We start from the raw sequence: 17,540 nt of genomic DNA on the forward strand, positions 1-17,540 counted from the left end.
TACATAATAAAAGCACCAACCAATATTTGCGGCTTTGGCAGGCGCGTGCAGACACTGCTTTCTAAGATGTGCACCCTGCGCATGCGTTAAGTTTTAAGTTTTAAGTGTTTAGTGTTTAGTGTATGCGTTTATTACATGGTATAGCAAATGCCGGCTCTATTTTGCAGACAATGGCGTACCTTTTTCTATGTCTTTCCCGGACAAGGTCGTGTGTGTTGTCTGGGCTGAAATTGGAGCCTGCGGTATTTCAGTGGCTCTACGGCCCCACAGCTTCCCATCTAAAATTCCGTACTTAAGTATGATGAGCACAACTGCTGCTAGCGAAAGCAAGGCGCATGCGGTGAACATGCTCTGGTTGCCTTCAAATGTGTCTATTTTCAGGAAGTATCCTGCTATAACTCCTGCCACTGTCCCCAGGCACACAAAGGTCCCCGTGTATATCATTTGGCTGGTAGACTTCAGGTTGCTGGGCACAAGAAGCACCGCCAGCTGCACGCCTGAAAGATGGGTAAGTCCAAAGTTGACTCCCTTTAGGAGCTCTATTGCGCAGCACTTTTCAAACCTGTACGGGTCTTTTTCTGTAACGTACGTGTAGAGAACAAACCGCAGGCCTTGCGCGGTCTGCGAAAACAAGAACGACCAGTACAGCCCAAACATGCCTAATAGCGGCTTGGACAAAAAGAATATTGCTATTTCCAAAATGATTCCAAACATGCTGCATGTAGCCATGGGGTTGGCATAAAACACGTCCAGGGCTGACTGCATGTACAACGGCAACGATGTGGGCGGCTTGAAATTGTTGAAGTCGAGAATGTTTTTGTAGTAGCTACTTAGATACATGCTCATAACTCCTCTGGTTACCCCGTTCATAAGTATAATCAGCAAAAAGAACATGTATGCTGGATTTTTCAGCACTTTTGTAAACTGCGGCGGATTGCGAGTCCTTGATGCAGACGATGTTGTTCTTCTGACTCTATCAGCGGGCGCCAGAAGATACACAAGCCCGCCGGCTATAGCCGCGCATACAATGTATGGGATGCACAGACTCGAGTAGTTTCCCGTCTGGCTGTTTTTTGTGCCTCTTGGGAACACAAGAAACTCGACCAGATAGTTTATGATGCAGTACGTGAGCGTTCCAAACATGCGCTGTCTTCCGTACAGAGACGCCGGCGCCTGCATGACTTTCTGTAGATACTCCAGCACGATTCTGTCCAGGAGGGGCAGTGTTGAGAGGATGAACATGGAGTACATAATGAATGCAATAGACACACAAACTGGGGGAATTGGGAGAAGCAGCACTTGGAACAGCAAAGACGAGAAAAACAGACAGAACATAAGAATACTCTTAGGCCTCTGCAGCTTATCTGAAATGTATGCTATCCCCATGTTGCTGAAAAACGTGCTAAGAAGCATAAAAACAAGCGTGAGTGTTTGTAGCCCGTCCTTTACTCCTTTGGACGTCAAAAAGTTCTGGCGCAGATTGTAGAACAGGAAATACTCTACGTTCACTGCAACATAAAGAAGCTTTGGGGTAAGGAAAAGCGATGAGTTAAGCTGTTTGTAAACCATTGTGATTCCAATAAAAATTATATTTATACACAACAAATAACTAAACAAACAATGGGCATATGATTTTGGATAGTACCACCGTTTGCTGCACACATACGCTGCGTGTTTGTTTTCTAAGTGGGCGCGTGATTATGATAAAGCAAAACTGCTTGGAAAGGCCCGGATGCGCTTTTCCATGCGCAGCCTGCGGCTTGGCACAGCCATGGCCTGCATGCTTCAAATGCGCGCAGGCGCTTCTAAGCCGCGCAGCGCCCACCAAAACAAGGAGAAAGAAGCTCCAAAAACAAGCAATGCATTCAAACTTTTATTTATTTCCTCCAGCAACTTTTTACACGCACAGCGCCAAGCAAATCCCTCGCTTGAGCAGCGCTCTGTGTTCTGGCGTGCAGCAGCTTCTTTGCACCACACCACCCATTAAGCTTCATCCGCGCTCTTCTCGTCCTTCACAGCCCAAGCAATCGAGTCAAACACCTCTTGCACCGTCTCTGCAAGCGCCTCGTCTCCTGTAAGCCCGTTCTTGGAGAGGACCACGGTCCTCCCTCTGTCCTGGATGTGGAGGCCGTCCTCCTTTAGCTCTGACGAAAAATAATTGGCCAGAACTTGCGCGACCGCTTGCAGGCAGTGCTTGGGAACAGAGCATTTGCTTTTTTCCTCCTTTTTTTTGGCCTTGGCCTTGCTGCACTCCTTTTTCCCCGCCTCTATGTCCTTTGCCGGGCGCACAGCTCTCTTTCCGTGCAGTGCGTCTTCTGCGCCCTTTATTATGCAGTTTGCCTGGACATCCGCCTTAAAGGAGCTCTCCCACTGGACTATCACCGAGCCCTCTACATCCTCAAATATTTCCACGCCCTGCACCTTCATGTATCTTCGCCCTTCTTTCTCCAAAATCTTTCCTTCAACCCCGTCAACTCCCAAGAGCATATCAAATGATGCCCCCTGTATGCGCACCTTTTCAATGATCTTCACCTCGGATATTCCTATCCGCGAAGCCTTTTCTCTCTCTACCACAGAAACCTTCCCGTCCTCTGAAACGTGGACAAACCCGGTGAACTCCTCTGGGGCGTCCACCCCAAGATACTTCACGCTTATTTCCCCTGCCCCCTGGACCTGCACAGACTCTCCGTTTCGTGGCGTGTGGATTACAATGCTCTCGCCCCGGGTCTCGCTTCGGTGCAGCAGCGCGCTTTTCAGCCTGCTCATTTCTGAAGCCTCCCCGTGCACAAGAACGATTTCTCCAGCTTTGCAGCCTTCAATAAACTCGGCGTTCTGCAGAAAGTCCACGTGCGCGCTGAAGGAAACATAGTCTATCGACGATCGAACCACAAGCCTGCTCCCCTTAAGCGAGGTTATTTCGTCGGGCTCGCAGAGAAGGTCTTTTGCCAGAGTGCCTTCCACGCAGTATCCTGGTATTATGCATCCGTTTCTTTTGTCTCCGCACCACATTTCAAACAGGTCTCTCGAAAGCCCGTTCTGCAGCATACCCGGAGACGCCATCATAACGCACGGGCCTCTGTCTTCGTACGCTTCTATGTTTTTTATGCTTTGCACGTGCTTAAAGTGGAATGGGTTGCTTATTTCTGCCATCTCCTGTATTCTGTCGTTCATCATGTTTAGGTACGTTTGGTACACGGCCATAAAACGCTTGGCAAGCGCCGACGCATACAAAATCGGGATCCCATGCAGGTCCTTGCGCGACTCCCAGAACTCATCCAGGATCAGGAGAAGCTCCTGCGCCCTTCCCAGGGCAAACACCGGGAGAAGACACTTTCCGCCCCTCTTGACAACCTCGGACACGCCCGTTACAAACCTGGCCTCTCGCTCTTCTTTGCTTTGGTGGCACTGCACGCCGTACGTAGCCTCGGAAATAAGAATGTCCACAGCGACCGGCGGAACTGCCGCCGCCTTCAAATGCCGGTCTTCCTCTGTAGAGTAGTCGCCTGTATACAGAAGAGACGTGTCGGCGCTCTTCACCAAAAACATGGCTGCGCCCAGGACGTGCCCTGCATTGTATGCGATCACAGTGGCATTTTTGATTTTAATCTCTTGTCCGTAGTCAATTGGTATTATCTTTTCGTAGCACTGCGAAAGCTCCTTCTCAGTAAACAAATCGTTGTCTGATGAGACATTGGACACCCTCACATAGTCGTTCAGCAGCCATCGGAATATGGCACGCGTTGGGTGCGTCATAAAAACCTTTCCCTTGAACGAGCTTCTTTCTGTGAAGTACGGAAGGGCTCCCGCATGGTCTAGATGGAAGTGTGTTATAAGAATCGCATCAATCTCCGCCGGGTCAATAAGATCGAAGAACGGAAGAGACGACACGCCCGTGTGCGCTGGATGCACACCGCAGTCAAACATAATAGTGACCCCGCGGAACTTAGCGACCACGCAGGACCGGCCTACTTCGCTTCCTGCCCCAAGCGGCAGTATTTTAGCTGCAGACTGGTAGAGTATTGGTTCCATGGTAGAAAAAGAAAGAAAATAAAAAAAGGCATGCGCATGCCAGAGGCGCAACAGGATAGGCTGCAGAAAGGCCACGCCGCGGGAGGGTGCTCCGTGCTGCTGTGAAAGAGGTTCAGTGAAAATGCAGCACGTATAAGCGCAAACCAATGCGCTCTGTAATGCAGAAAGGTAAACAGGCGCTGGCTAAGCACATCTGTGCCAGAAAGGCCGCGCACACATGCCCAGAAGCTTCTTTCATTCGCCTGTGCAGAGGGCCTTGCTAGGCCGGCCCCCGCCGCTGTGCGCTTTGAAGTGTTTTTTTCGCGCTGTACTGGGCTTTTCGCCATGTCCTAGAAACGTAAATATGCGCAAGAAGGCAAAAAATGGAAAAAATATACAAAATGTATCCATGCAAGTATTCGGGGTGCAAAAAACAGTTTAAAAAGCCTTCGCTTCTGGAGCTGCACGAAAACACGCACGAAAAAAAAAGGCCTTTTGCGTGCGAAAAGTGCGAGGCCCGGTACTACAAAAAAAGCCACTTAAAAGTGCATGTACAGCGCGCGCACATTGGCGGCGAGCAACGGGAGTGCAGCAGCTGTGGAAAAACGCTGGCTTCTCAAGAGGGGCTGCAGAGGCATAGAGAAGTGTGCGGAAGAGTGTTTACATGTGATGTGTGCCGAATGCAGTTTGTACGCGCCAGATGGTTTGTTGCCCATGTCCGGCTGTGCGTGGGAAAACAAAGCGCAGGCGAAAGCTGTACAGACGATGAAAGAGAAAAAGCTGCGGAAAAAAGGATAAAAAGAAGAAAGTCTGCACGGGACCTTCACAGATGCAGCGTGTGCCAAAAGGGGTTTAAACTGAACAGAAATCGCCTGTATCATGAAGCGCACGCACATAGCAGCATCCGTCACGAGTGTCCAAGCTGCAAAAAAACGTACAAGCACAAGGGGTCGCTGACCAGACATATAGAGACAGCACATAAAGCAGAAGGCGACTCAGAAACTGGCGCTGCGTCTGACGATGGACAGACTCGTGGAGAATAAAAACATGCCTAGCAATTGTAGCTAGCCAGCTTTATTCTAAACAGGCCGTCTCTGCTCAGGCCACATCAAGCGCCAGCACGCGGCGCTGCTATAAATAAATGTAAAATACGATTTTGTGCCCAGCAGTAGCGCTTAGAGTGAGAACTAGTTGGATTTATTGAAGAGCTTGGGCATGCGTGCGGGAGGTTTTGGCCTAAGAGATGCTGCAGCACAAGGCGAAGCGTGTCTCTTCACACAAGCCCAATGCACTAGCGCCAGAAGCATCCGACAAAACTGGCCCAGCAGCCTATCTTTTCTGTCACAGATGTCACTGCAGGTGCCTGTCTTCCACTCTGTCTTTACTTTGGCACTTTCTATGCATGCTCTTTCTATTGGTATATTTTCTGTATAAATAGTGAGCATGTTTTGTCTTCATGAAAGTTAAGGAGTGCATTCAAAAGATAATAGGAAGAAGCATTTTCGACAGCAGAGGAATCCCCACTGTGGAGGTAGACTTGAACACTGTGATAGGCAGGGTGCGGGCAAGCTGCCCCTCCGGCGCGTCGACAGGGTCCCAAGAGGCCCTGGAAATACGGGACGCAGAAAAGTCCGTGTGCATGGGAAAGGGCGTGCAGAAGGCTCTTATGGGAGTAGAGGAGATCGCCACTTCGCTAATAACAAAGTCTTTTAAGATTACCTGCCAGGAGGAAATAGACAAGCACATGAACGAGCTGGACGGAACCCCAAACAAAAGCCGGCTTGGCGCAAACGCAATACTCCCCATGTCGATCTGCTTTGTCCGGCTTGGTGCCCGGTACCTGCGGATTGAGGACTGGATGTACATCCGGATGCTCATGAACAACCAGCCTAGTGAAAGCAAGAAAGAGGCGCCTGAAAACGAAGTTCTGCACCTTCCAACAGGCGGGGTCCTGGTAAACAACATGCAGGCGGACAGCAGACTTGGCAGTGTAGAAAGCGCTTTGGCTGGGCCCGGCAGCACAGAAAAGGAGCGGCTGCGCAAAAAGCTAAAGGCATCCACTCCCCAAATATTTTTCAATGTGATCAATGGAGGAGCGCACTCGGACAACGGCCTTTTTGTGCAGGAAGTCATGGTTTCCTTTGAAGGAAGCACTCCTTACACGATGCTTTCGTCTGCTTCTGAGTTCATAGCCGCTCTAAAGAGCATAGTTAAGCAGAAGTACAAGCTCACCGGGGTTGGCGACGAGGGCGGGTTTGCTCCTCCAATCAACTCGCTGGAAGAAGCGCTTGACCTGATCCAGAGCGCCTCGCAGGAGTCTGGGGTAACTCCGCAGATTGCACTAGACGTGGCTGCCTCTGAGTTCTACAAAAACAACATGTACAATGTTGGATGGAAAACCACAGAGAAGCTTATTGGGGCAGACGAGCTTGCCGAGTACTATGAAAAAATCATAAAAAAGTACAAGGTGTGCATGATTGAGGACCCCTTTGACGAGAAGGACTATGCTGGCTGGGCGGCTTTTATGAAAAGGGCAGACTCTCTGGGTGTGCGGGTTGTTGGCGACGACCTGATTGTGACAAACCCCGAGCTCATTCGGCAGGCAGGGGAGAAAAAGCTGTGCAATGTTGCCCTAATAAAAATGAACCAGATTGGAACGATCACAGAGACGATCTCCGCGGTTAAAGAGGCAAGGCAGCAGGGCATGAAGGTGATGGCCAGCCACAGAAGCGGCGAAACCGAGGACGCCTTTCTGGCCCACTTGTCTGTTGGAATTGACGCCGACTACCTCAAGGCGGGGTCTTTATGCCGGTCTGAGCGGGTGTGCAAGTACAACGAGCTTATCCGAATATTTGAAAAGTGCAAGATAGACACGATCTAGAAACGTTTTTGCGCAAAAGGCTGCTGCGCGGTGTGGGCTTGCGCTTCTTGCAGACGCAGAGTTTGCAAAGCACAAATAAAAATTCGGTAGTGTTTTATTTTTGCTTTCTATGCTATACACACCAAGCAAAAACAAACTGCACGCCCTGCATGCATGCAGACACCGACTGATGAAATCTCCACGAAAAGGTTTGGCTAGCTCAGACCTGCAGCCCAAAGCGCAGACACTATAAAAGGCCTATTTGGGCGGTATAGTATTCGCGTTGCAGCAAATAGCTGATGTCCATCAAAAAAGCATGTGCGCTTGGAGAAGGCTGTGCAGGAATGCAGGTTGTTTCAAAACGTCTTTATTTATGGATATATATTCGATGGATCCACTCCATGGGAATGCTCCCCAGAATGGGAACGCGCACATAGGCATATGAGGCTGCAGCGCTGTGCTTTCATTATGCTGCATTGCTTTCTGCTAAGCAGCAGCTATTTCTGCTTGGTCTCTATGGTGAGCTGTGCGTTTTCTGTCGAGGGGCTGTCCTTCCCCAGCATTCGGAAAGTAAGGAATGTTGACCCTAGGAATATTGTAACAAGCCCTAGAATAAAGTAGTTGAACTGCGTGGAGGTAAACATGGAAAAGTCTTTGAAGTATATTCCTGCTGTCGTGATGCTCGTGAGCGTCCACAGAATGTGGAATACCGGAATCACCAGCAGGGCGTCGTATCTTTTCAGAGCCTTGTTGAGCCAGTATATTTGCCCAACCGTGCACAGGAATATAAGGGCGCCGAAAAAGTACGGGCCAAAGCCCAAAAACTGGTTCTGGCCCGAAATTGTGAGCGAGATCATTAGGCCAAAGCTCTTTGCAAACAGCGTGGTGAACGACGCAATACACGCAGACATGCCCACGTACGCGAACAGCATGAAGTACTTCAGGCAGGGCCCGTTTTTGCTAAACTTTCTGTCCAGGTTAACCCACGGAGCGGTGCTTCCTATTTTCCAGTCGCTGTTTTCTTCTACAACTGTGCACAGGATGAGCAAAGACAGAATAACCATCAGCAGAAAAACAAACCACATGAACGTGCCAAACTCGAAGTAGTTCTGCAAAAGGCTCAGAAGCGTGTACTCTCGCTTTCCAGACCCTGCGTTGGAGAGGATCAAAGAGGACCCCAAAAGCACAAACACTATGCAAAGAAAGTCGTATATGGTGAACACCTCGCCATTGATCATGGGCGCAAAGATGCTGTTGGCTATGAGCCCGACTGCACCAAGCGATGTCATAAGAGACTGGTTTCCAAAGACATACGAGGTAAACCCAGAAATCTTCCCAAGTATGTACGAGGCTATACCAAGCGCAAACAGGCTTACGCTCACCCCAAGAAAGACGCCTCTCTCGGTCACATATGACTTTTTCTGCAGGTTCAGCCCTATGTTTATGAATAGGTTTCCGGTGACAGAGAGAATCGGCCCCAGTATCCAGAACTTGCTAAACGAGGGCGCGCAGACAGGGCCTGTCTCCTTTGCGGAGCACACAAACCCGGAGGTGCACCCGTTTACACCGGCGGGCCTGTTTTCGCTGCAGGCTGCCCCGTTGGGTATGTAGCGGCAGCAGAAGCCGCCCAGACACTTGTCAGTGCATGCAAGAGGCCCAAAAAAGGGGTAGGACGCACACTCGCTTGGCGAGCTGCATAATGTCCCGGGCGGCTTTAGCTGAACACACTGATTTTCCACACAGAAAAGGCTGTGGGCGCCTGTTATGCTGGCCACCTGGCAGTCGGCGTCTGCCTTGCAGCTGTTTGGTGAGGCTGTGCTTGCTGTGAGCGCAAAAGAAAGAAAACTAGCCCAGTAGAACGCGTTCATACAATGGAAAAATAATGCGCGCAAGCAATAAACATGGGATGTCTGTAAGAACAACAAACAAAGAAACGCCAGCGCGAAACATGCAGCGCTGCCGGGGATGAGCTCCAAGCCGGGCGCGCCCTTCGCGCTTCTGTGTTTTGTTTCCTGCCGCTGCGCTGGAAGAAGCTTTCTAGGGCGCCCTAAGCGCACCGCTTCAGATGGCTTTGTGTTTGCAGTGAACTGAGCCAGCGGGCCTTGCGGAGCCCCAAACACTTGCCGGGCAGCGGTGCCCTGCTTTGGGCACTTTACTGTATGCACAGCGAAAACACTAAATGTTAAATATTTTACACCTCAATCTATTTTTTTATGGTAGACGCACAGCCCACATGGAAGGACAGAGTTGAAAAATACAAAAAGCTGGAGGAGCTTTGGAGCAGGAAGCCGCATGGACAGGCTGAGGAGATTGTGAGCATCCTTAAAGAAACGTCAATACCTGCGCTGGAGGCAGGGCTTTCTGCTATTACTCCTTTGGCAAAGGCAAATGCTGTGGGGGAGTACACAAAGGACCTTCTTTCTATCCTGTTCAAGAACGTAGCGTCAAGCAAGCCAACGATGAAGAAAACTGTCCGAGAGATAATGGCGGCACAGGCCCGGCACAATCCATCGCTTGTGGTCGTGGCGGCGATGGGGTGCATAAAAGACAAAAACCCAAAGATAGTGGCGGAAACGATAAAGATTTTGTGGGAGAACTCGGCGCTTTTAATGGAGCATTTAACAGGCCCGGTGCTTCCGCACGCGCCGTTTTTATTTGGGCACAGCACAGGCGCAGTTAGGGAGGAGGCCACCAAGCTGTTCCAGATACTAGCGGAGAAGGAGCCTGAGAGGGTGGGCGAGGCCGTGAAAACACTCAAGCCAATACAGGTAAAGGAGATATTCAATCCGCGGCCAGAGGCAGAGCGGGCCGAGGAGCCAAGGGCGGCGCCTGTAGAGGCATGCGCAGAGCCTGCAAGCGAAAAGCAGGCGGCAGCCCCGCAGAGAGAAAGGGCAAGCAGCGCATCGTCCGGCAACGCAACAATGAAGGATGAGCCTTCCCAGAGGAAAGCCGCAGAGTGCAAGAGCGAGGCGCCAAAGTGTGTAGTGAAGGAGCTCCCAAAGAACTTTTACGAGCGATTTGCGTCTTCTCTATGGAAGGAAAGGCTCGTGATGGAGGAGCTTGACGAGCTTCTGGGCGAAAGGGGAACTCTCAGCACGAAGGACATAGGCGAGGTGACCGAAGCAATAATAAAGAAGGCAGGAGAAAGCAACAACAAGGTTATGATAGCAGGGATGTCCGTTGTGCTGAAGATTGCGCAAAGAGAGAAGCTGCAGGATGCGCACGCGCTCCGGATAGCAAAGGCAATAGAAAAGCGGCTGAAAGACAAAAAAGAGCAGGTCCAGCAGGCGGTTTCCAGCGCAATTCTGGCGCTGCTAAACCACAGCCGGGCAGGCATATTGGCAGAGCTTGTAAACACAGCGTGCACGGACAAAACGCTTCGGCACGGCGTGCTGAAGACGCTTGAAAGTGCCTTGGCCAAAGTGACAGAAAAAGAGGCGGAAGATGCCAAAGCCATCAGGGCGCTTGTTCTCTGCACAAAAGACCAAAGCGCAGACACGCGCGGACTGGCATGCGCATGCATGGCAAGGGTGCTTTCCAAAAGAGAGGAGGCTCCCTCGCAGGCGGAAATTGAGCAGCTGGGCGTGGAAAGGCTTCTTGCTGTAAAGATAGAGGCGCAGGCAGAGGAGATGTTCCAGAAAAAAGACGCCGAGATAAGCGCAATAATTGAGTCGCTGTGCGAAAACATAAGAAACACGTCGATCAAGATTTCAGAGCCGGTGACGCCTATACGAGGAGGCGAGTGCCCCAACACAAGCACTTTGGAGGGAAGCCCCATAATTACGCGCTCGCTCCAGAAAGAGAAGCCTGGAAACGTGTTTGCAGGAGAAGCTGCGCCTGCTTCGGCGGTCGAGGCGCACAAGCCGCAGAAAGCGTATGTGGAGTATCCTGCGGTGTGCCCAATAATGAACTATGTCATGACGGGGGAGGTGGAAGGAACTCTTTTGGCCACGCTGGTAAGCGCGCTGGGCGGAAGCCCGCTGGTGGACACTCGGATACTTTCGATCCTGTATGCTGTGAATCTGCCAGAAGGCATTGCCAGCCAGCTGCAGGAGAAGATGGGCGGGCTGTTTGCATCGGACACACACACCTCTCTGCTGGCGGAGGGCGTGAAAACCAAACTTGCAAGAAAGCTGCAGGAAAAGAACGCGTTTGAGGAGAGGTGCCTGTTTGCTGCGCTTACCGAGGACCTGCTGAAGGGGGAAAGTGTGCCGCAGGAGCGAATACTTCATGCTCTTGCTAGTGCAGAGAAGAGGTCCAGCATATTGAAGGAGGAGCACGCGTTCATTATTGTAAAGGCAGCCGGAGAGATGGGCTACTTGGAGGCGCTTTCTGGGGTAGAAAGAGTTTTTCCGGCGTCAAAGGTCTTTACGATTCTCACGACCTTGGCGGAAACCAACAGCGTCTTCCTGGAGAGAATCTACTTTTTGCTGCAGAAGCCGCACGTGGGCAGCTCGGCGCTTGACGGCGTTCTGAACACCCCAAGGTTTTTGTCGCTTTTGGACAGGTCGGAAGCTCCGGCTGCGCAGAAGGTTCTGAGCATTCTGAAAAAAGAAAGCATAGTGGCAGGATATTCGCCGTATGCAAAAAAAGTGCGGAGAACCGAGGGCGCACAGGATGCGGCAGACATAAACGCGCTTCTGAACGACATTATAGACCAGAACAGCCAGCAGTCGCAGGAGTCGCTGGGGAAGCTGGAAAAGATTTCTGCAGAAAACATAAGCGGCCTTCTCAGAAGCGCGTCCACAGTTGTAAATGTCCTGCTTTTGCAGCTGAACGACGCGCTGTCCTCTGGCGGAAGCAGCTTTAATGTGCACACAATTATAAAGATCATAAAAAGGGTCTGCGAAAGCGAAGTTTTCCTGGCCACGCTGGACGCGGGGACTCTTCTGAGCCTGGTCTCAGACTACATTGTCATCATAACCGGGCAGATTCCGCGGGGAAGCGCCTCCCCAGAAGGGATCAAAAAGGAGTGCGGGGAAAGCCTTCTGAGAATGTGCGCCAACGCGCCGTTCCTGCACATGTTTAAGATATACATGAACCTTCTGTCAAACCGGTACAGAGAGGAGAAGGTTCGAGAGATTCTGGTGAAGCTTCTGTGGAAGCACTCAAAGATGACCTCGTCCGTGGTGGCAGACAAAGCGGTTGTTCTGGGGATGGTCAGCAGGCTAAACACGTTCTATGCAGAGTACAGAGGCGACATAAAAAGCGAGCCTTTAATATCAAAAGTGCTGCAGCTGCATTTGATAGAGATACTCAAGCACTACGGGGACGACTTTCTTCGGACGTTCAAGGTGACAGGCCCTGTGCTGCAGCAGGTGCATGCGCTGGGCGGGCTGAGGACATAGCCGGGCCGCCGCAAGCGACCCAGCCAAGCCTAAGCTTTCTGGAAAGCGCGAAAGAGGCCGCTCCTGCAGCCTGGCCCGAATATAATAAACATGCTTTGATATAGGCGATTTGCATGCGGTTTTTGCTGCGCCGCGTGCAGAAAGGGCTGGGGCTTTGCATGCTTTGTGCACGCCAACCGGTTTGATTTTTCTATATTTATATGCGGCTGCATCAAAAAAAGTGAGCCACGCCGCGCGGTTTTCAACCGTTTAGACTCGATAGGCGGCTTACTAGCTCCAGAAAACAGCCCGGGCCTGCCCCCTTTCGACTTTGGCTTGTACATGGCTTGCTGCGAGCCCGCGCGTTGCGCTGTCCTGTTTGCAGAGGTGGAGGGCGGCGGCGGCAAGTCTGGGCTGTTGCGGGAGAGTAGTCTAGTGCTGCGCGTGGGCAAACAGCTGGCCAAGCGGCGCGGCGCTTCACGGCGTATTTCAAGAAACGCTTGCTGCAGAAAATATTTGCATGCTTTTGGAGAGAAAGCTGAGAAGAGAAAGAAAAGAGTGGATGGACTCGATAAAGGCTGAGGAGCGGCGGGTGGAGTCAAAAAAAAGAAAGGAAATGCTGTACAAGTCGTACGAGAGAGACCTTGTTGTGCCAAAAGAAATACGAAACGACATAGAAGACGAAAAGCTAACGGCCGAGGAGGCTCTGCACGACGCAATATATGCGTTTGAGGCGGGGGAAAAGGAGGACGAGTTTTCAAACAAGGAGGCACGGCCCATCATCACAACCTCGCGGTCTCCTTCAGACCCTCTTGTGCGGTTTGCCAAGGCGCTCAAACAGATAGTTCCGAACTCGGAGAAGATCAACAGAGGAAAACACATGATCACGGAGCTGGTGAAAACCGCGACCAAAAACGAGTACACGGATCTGATTATGGTGAATGAGCACCGAGGAGTTCCGTCTTCTCTGATTATTTCGCATCTTCCGCATGGGCCAACGACGTATTTCAGCATCCACCACCCGAAAATAGACATGGATGACCCGACCAGCACGGCGACCCCTGCCATTGTGTTTGACAACTTCACCACGCCGCTCGGGCTCAGGGTAAAGAGGATTCTCTCGTCGCTGTTTCCCCCGCTCCCCCCTAGGGAGAAGCCAAAGAGAATAGTGAGCTTTGTGAACAGAGAAGACAGCATACTGTTTACGCAGTACAAAAGCACGTTCAAAAAGGGCGAAGTTGACCTGGAAAAAATATCGCCGCAGTTTACGCTTAAGCTGTACGAAATACGCGCCGGCACCCTGGACATGTCATATGCAGAAAAGGAGTTTGTGTTTAGGCCATATCTGAACACTGCCCGAAAAAAGTTCTACCTTGGAGAAGAAACAGAGGACATGCAGGCCAGCACCACAAAAAAAGTAAAAGAAACGGCTAGAGAGGCGCCGCCATGCGCTAGCGACCTAGCACAGTAATAAATGTCAAGCAAGACCAGTTAAAACACCCTTCGCGCGGAAATCTGTTTATTGGAGCCTAAGATGTCTGTGGGCGTGCGGGCGGGCCCAAACAGGTTTTTCTGTGCGGTGGCCCAGGTATGCTTTGCAGGGAAATCCTGTTTTAAGCGGCAGCCTTTCTAAGCCGAGAAAAGCAGCGCGCATGGAGGCGCCCGCCGACAAAGCCCAAGCCCTGAAGCGCCAGCTGGCAGGCATGCATTCGCCAAGATTTTGCAGCGCTATCTGTCAGAATGACCTATTTTGTTTATTATGGAATGTTTTATTTTTTATTTATATGCAGCTGGAGTCCTTCATTGTAAACTACTACAGGTCGATCCCTATTGTTAGCAGAGTTCTCTTTACCATGAGCATTGCGCTTACTGCGCTCACATACTTAGACATAATATCGCCTTACAACTTAATATACACGTTTCCCCACATAAAAAAGCTAGAGCTGTGGAGGGCTGTGAGCGCATTCTTCTACTGGGGCCCTGCCACCTTGGACACGCTTGTGCACCACTTCTTTATGCTGAAGTACTGCATCATGATGGAGGAGGCCGCAAGCAACCCAGCGGACTTTCTGTACATGATTCTGCTGGGAATGGGCTTGATACTGGTGGGCGCCACGGCGTTGGGCGTCACCAAGCTTTCCAGCTCGCTGTCCACGTACATTATATACATATGGAGCAAAAAGAACCCATTGATTATAGTTCAGTACATGAGCTTGTTTAACCTTCCAGCAGGATATCTTCCTTGGATTATGTTTATGTTTTCGTCTCTTGCCGAAAGAGGCGTTCCCTTGAACGACCTGGTGGGGATCATGGCAGGGCACGTGTACTTCTACTTCAAAAGCGTGTATGTCCAGGGAAGCCCAGGAAGCGACCCGCTAAAGACTCCCGATATTTTGACAAACCTTTTCGTAAAGAAAGCCCAGCCAACTGCAGAAAGAGCACGCCGCCCAGCCCAAAGAGTAGTGACCCTAGATACCATAGAATAACTAAAGAAACTGCATAATAATGGCTTGGGCCAGGGGTGTATCAGTTTTGAGTGTGCAGGCAGTGCCGAGAAGGCCAGATCGAGGCGCTTCTTTCCCACAGCACAGAGGCCTTCTTGTGCGCGATGGAAGAACACTGTGGGGGCGTCAGACTGCACGGTTTGTCTAGAAGCATATGCTGGTTTTGCTGCGTGCTCTGGCAGCAATGGGCATATACGCATATCTGTGGGGGTCGGGCATTCCTAGACATGCAGGGCAGATGCTATCTAAAGGCAAGGATTTGCTAGGGCTCTGCGCACCATGGGCCCGCATGCAGAAAAATAAAAACACCTATTTGTTGCCTCGGGAAATTATGCTTTTTAACGCCTTGGCGCAGAAGGCTGCTGCATGCACTATCCGTGCGCTTTCGCGGCTCATCTCCATGGGCATGCTATGGCAGGGCCTCTCCATAAACACGTTTTCTTTTTGGAGCATTAACGCAGCAGCTAGCGTTTTCGGGCTGTGGGCTGAATAGGCGCGCTGTGCATGCAGTGCAATTTTCTTTTTAAAATGCACGCCCGCTGATATAGGCTCCATGCGCGCCCCTTCTCCACCAGAGCTGCACACTGCTCTGAAGATAGCGGGTAACTGAACAAAAGGCATAGCCCGAAATGCACCAGACTCCTTTGCCTTCTTTGTTCGCAAATAAGAAAAGTGTTCTTTTATAAATTGGCGCAAACATCAGAAAATTTTGGTCTTTGCCAATGCCTAGCCGATAGGCAGCGCTGGGACAGGCGCCTGCATGTGGAAATGACCTTTCTGTAGAGAAGAGGAGGCGCAGCAGGCAATATGCATGCCTCCAAGCGCGCATGTGGGCTTTGGCATGCTGATAGCGCGAAATGCATGCTTGGCCGCGCATTTCTTGTGCCCGGGCGCGCTGCAAGGGACAGAAGTGCTTGATACGGCCTCTGCTCTTCTCTTCGAGGGCACCGGCCCTTAGCTCAGGCATGCACGCGGTTTTCGCAGAGGCCGGCTTCCAGCCCTTGCCAGACTTTTATAGGCGTGGGCCTTTGTTTGTTTTCTCCAGTGTTTGCAGACCTTTGGCTTGGATGCTTCTGTTGTGCTGGGTGCATATTTCTATTACCATTTCGATTTTATTTTTATTGCGGCGTAATGGGGAAGAGAAAGCATTCAGTAGACACCGATAGTGAAGAGGAGTTCAAAGCCAGCAAGTTCGTGGACGTCGAGGCCTCAGAGGATGACCCCTCCGACAACGAAAGCATGGACGATTTCATCAACGAAATAGCCGAGGACGTTGAAGTTGTGGAGGACGAGCCAGAGGAAGAAAAAAACACGGAGGAGTTTGCCACCTCAAGCGAGGATAAGCTGGAAGACTTTGAGGAGTATACCAAGAAGGTGGAGGAGCGGTATAAGAATGTAGACTCGCTGGAGGTGGAGGAGATTCCGCAGCAGCTTCTGCTTCCAACGGAAAAATCGCCTAAGCTGTGGCTCATTCGGTGCACGCCCACAAAAGAAAGGAGCATTGTGCTGGCAATACTGCGGAAGGCTACTCTCAGCAAGCTGAACATAGTTTCAGTTCTCTCCAACGAGCTTGTCAAGGGGTACATATACATAGAGGCGTACCAGAAGCAGCAGGTTACGCAGGCAATAGAGGGCGTGTTTGGCGCGTTTAAAACAAACATCACGCAGGTGCCAAACAAAGAGATGGTGGATGTTCTTTATCTTCCCGAGCTGGACCCTGTTATATACAAGGAGGGGAACTATCTTCGGGTGATCAAGGGGGCGTACTCAGGCGAGATAGTGAAAATAGACACGATTGGGGCAAGCAAGGGGAAGATACAGGTGAAGATACTTCCAAAGGTAAACGAAAAGTACAAGCTATTTGACGCAAAAGACTACAGCCCGTCCGAGGTGTACAAGATGTCCAAGAGCACATGGGTGCACAAGAAGGAGATGTACAAGGACGGATACCTGCTGAAAGAGCTGCCAATCACGCACATGGCGTCCACCCCAATGATATCGAAGGAGGAGAAGAAGTGGTTTGAGACTGCAGAAAACAGAAAAACCACAGGGTGTTTGTTTGTGAAAGATGAGGTGGTTGAGGTTGTGTTTGGAGGGCTGAAGGGCGCGGTCGGAAAAATAGTCGTTGTGGGCGAAGAGGAGGCGATTATACTCATAGGCGACAAAAAGGTGTCGGTCTCTCTGCAGGAAATAAAAAAGAGATACTCGGTGGGAGACGAGGTCCAGGTGGTTTCTGGGCGAAACAGGGGGGAGTGCGGCTTTGTTGTGGGCATCTCTAAAAACAAGCTAATGGTTGGCATAAACAGCTTCACCGACGAAATAGAGGTGGAAATAGACGAGGTCAAGCTCTGCTCGGTTCCCGACACAAGGCCGGAGGAGGCCAGCTCTCCAAAGCGCATAGCCAAGCCGAAAAGAGACCCTCTTGTTGACAAGCAGGGGGAGATAACGTCAGGGGAGTACAAAGGAAAGCGGGGGGTCATAAAAGACGTGCTCTCCAATATGTACCGGGTGCAGCTAATAACCACCCTGAAGTGTATAAATGTTAAGAAAAGAGACTTTGAAATACAGAAGCGCAGTGGAAAGGCGAGCCCGCTTGAAAAAAAGCAGGAAAAGGAAGAGACAGACGAGGACGAGAGCACCGTGTCTGTGCGCGGAGACGGAGACACTCCTGTGATAGAGCCAGAGGAGTACAAGCCAACCGAGAAGATCTACTCGCTGGACCCTTTTGACGAGGAGTAGTGTGTGCAAGGCCAAGCGAGCACACCGGGAAATTGCAAGGCACCATTTCCACGGCGTGCAGACATGCCTATTTGGTGCGGTGGGGGCGCAATGTATTTAATA

At 51.0% G+C, this 17,540-nt stretch overlaps 10 protein-coding genes across 10 annotated transcripts; 6 read left to right on the top strand and 4 right to left on the bottom strand.

The window, feature by feature from the left end:
- Positions 1-156: 156 nt before the first annotated feature.
- On the bottom strand, positions 157-1,569 carry NEMAJ01_1139 (uncharacterized protein; the record flags this gene model as incomplete). Its single annotated transcript, XM_047914977.1, has 1 exon — positions 157-1,569. One exon carries the CDS (start codon positions 1,567-1,569, stop codon positions 157-159), a length of 1,413 nt encoding a protein of 470 aa, XP_047770934.1.
- A 414-nt stretch (positions 1,570-1,983) lies between these two features.
- On the bottom strand, positions 1,984-4,029 carry NEMAJ01_1140 (cleavage and polyadenylation specificity factor subunit 3; the record flags this gene model as incomplete). Its single annotated transcript, XM_047914978.1, has 1 exon — positions 1,984-4,029. The coding sequence occupies one exon, from the start codon at positions 4,027-4,029 to the stop codon at positions 1,984-1,986; it is 2,046 nt and encodes a 681-aa protein (XP_047770935.1).
- Positions 4,030-4,391: 362 nt separating this feature from the next.
- On the top strand, positions 4,392-5,051 carry NEMAJ01_1141 (uncharacterized protein; the record flags this gene model as incomplete). The annotated part of the gene is made up of 1 exon (XM_047914979.1): positions 4,392-5,051. The coding sequence occupies one exon, from the start codon at positions 4,392-4,394 to the stop codon at positions 5,049-5,051; it is 660 nt and encodes a 219-aa protein (XP_047770936.1).
- A 413-nt stretch (positions 5,052-5,464) lies between these two features.
- On the top strand, positions 5,465-6,889 carry NEMAJ01_1142 (enolase; the record flags this gene model as incomplete). Its single annotated transcript, XM_047914980.1, has 1 exon — positions 5,465-6,889. The coding sequence occupies one exon, from the start codon at positions 5,465-5,467 to the stop codon at positions 6,887-6,889; it is 1,425 nt and encodes a 474-aa protein (XP_047770937.1).
- A 476-nt stretch (positions 6,890-7,365) lies between these two features.
- On the bottom strand, positions 7,366-8,736 carry NEMAJ01_1143 (magnesium transporter; the record flags this gene model as incomplete). The annotated part of the gene is made up of 1 exon (XM_047914981.1): positions 7,366-8,736. One exon carries the CDS (start codon positions 8,734-8,736, stop codon positions 7,366-7,368), a length of 1,371 nt encoding a protein of 456 aa, XP_047770938.1.
- A 345-nt stretch (positions 8,737-9,081) lies between these two features.
- Positions 9,082-12,216, top strand: NEMAJ01_1144 (uncharacterized protein; the record flags this gene model as incomplete). The annotated part of the gene is made up of 1 exon (XM_047914982.1): positions 9,082-12,216. One exon carries the CDS (start codon positions 9,082-9,084, stop codon positions 12,214-12,216), a length of 3,135 nt encoding a protein of 1,044 aa, XP_047770939.1.
- A 499-nt stretch (positions 12,217-12,715) lies between these two features.
- Positions 12,716-13,666, top strand: NEMAJ01_1145 (U3 small nucleolar ribonucleoprotein IMP4; the record flags this gene model as incomplete). Its single annotated transcript, XM_047914983.1, has 1 exon — positions 12,716-13,666. One exon carries the CDS (start codon positions 12,716-12,718, stop codon positions 13,664-13,666), a length of 951 nt encoding a protein of 316 aa, XP_047770940.1.
- A 313-nt stretch (positions 13,667-13,979) lies between these two features.
- NEMAJ01_1146 (Derlin-2/3) lies at positions 13,980-14,681 on the top strand (the record flags this gene model as incomplete). Its single annotated transcript, XM_047914984.1, has 1 exon — positions 13,980-14,681. One exon carries the CDS (start codon positions 13,980-13,982, stop codon positions 14,679-14,681), a length of 702 nt encoding a protein of 233 aa, XP_047770941.1.
- A 327-nt stretch (positions 14,682-15,008) lies between these two features.
- NEMAJ01_1147 (uncharacterized protein) lies at positions 15,009-15,320 on the bottom strand (the record flags this gene model as incomplete). Its single annotated transcript, XM_047914985.1, has 1 exon — positions 15,009-15,320. One exon carries the CDS (start codon positions 15,318-15,320, stop codon positions 15,009-15,011), a length of 312 nt encoding a protein of 103 aa, XP_047770942.1.
- A 510-nt stretch (positions 15,321-15,830) lies between these two features.
- NEMAJ01_1148 (transcription elongation factor SPT5) lies at positions 15,831-17,438 on the top strand (the record flags this gene model as incomplete). Its single annotated transcript, XM_047914986.1, has 1 exon — positions 15,831-17,438. The coding sequence occupies one exon, from the start codon at positions 15,831-15,833 to the stop codon at positions 17,436-17,438; it is 1,608 nt and encodes a 535-aa protein (XP_047770943.1).
- Positions 17,439-17,540: the final 102 nt, after the last annotated feature.

Source organism: Nematocida major, assembly GCF_021653875.1.
Source record: "Nematocida major strain JUm2507 chromosome Unknown 2360, whole genome shotgun sequence".
NCBI lineage: Eukaryota > Fungi > Microsporidia > Nematocida > Nematocida major.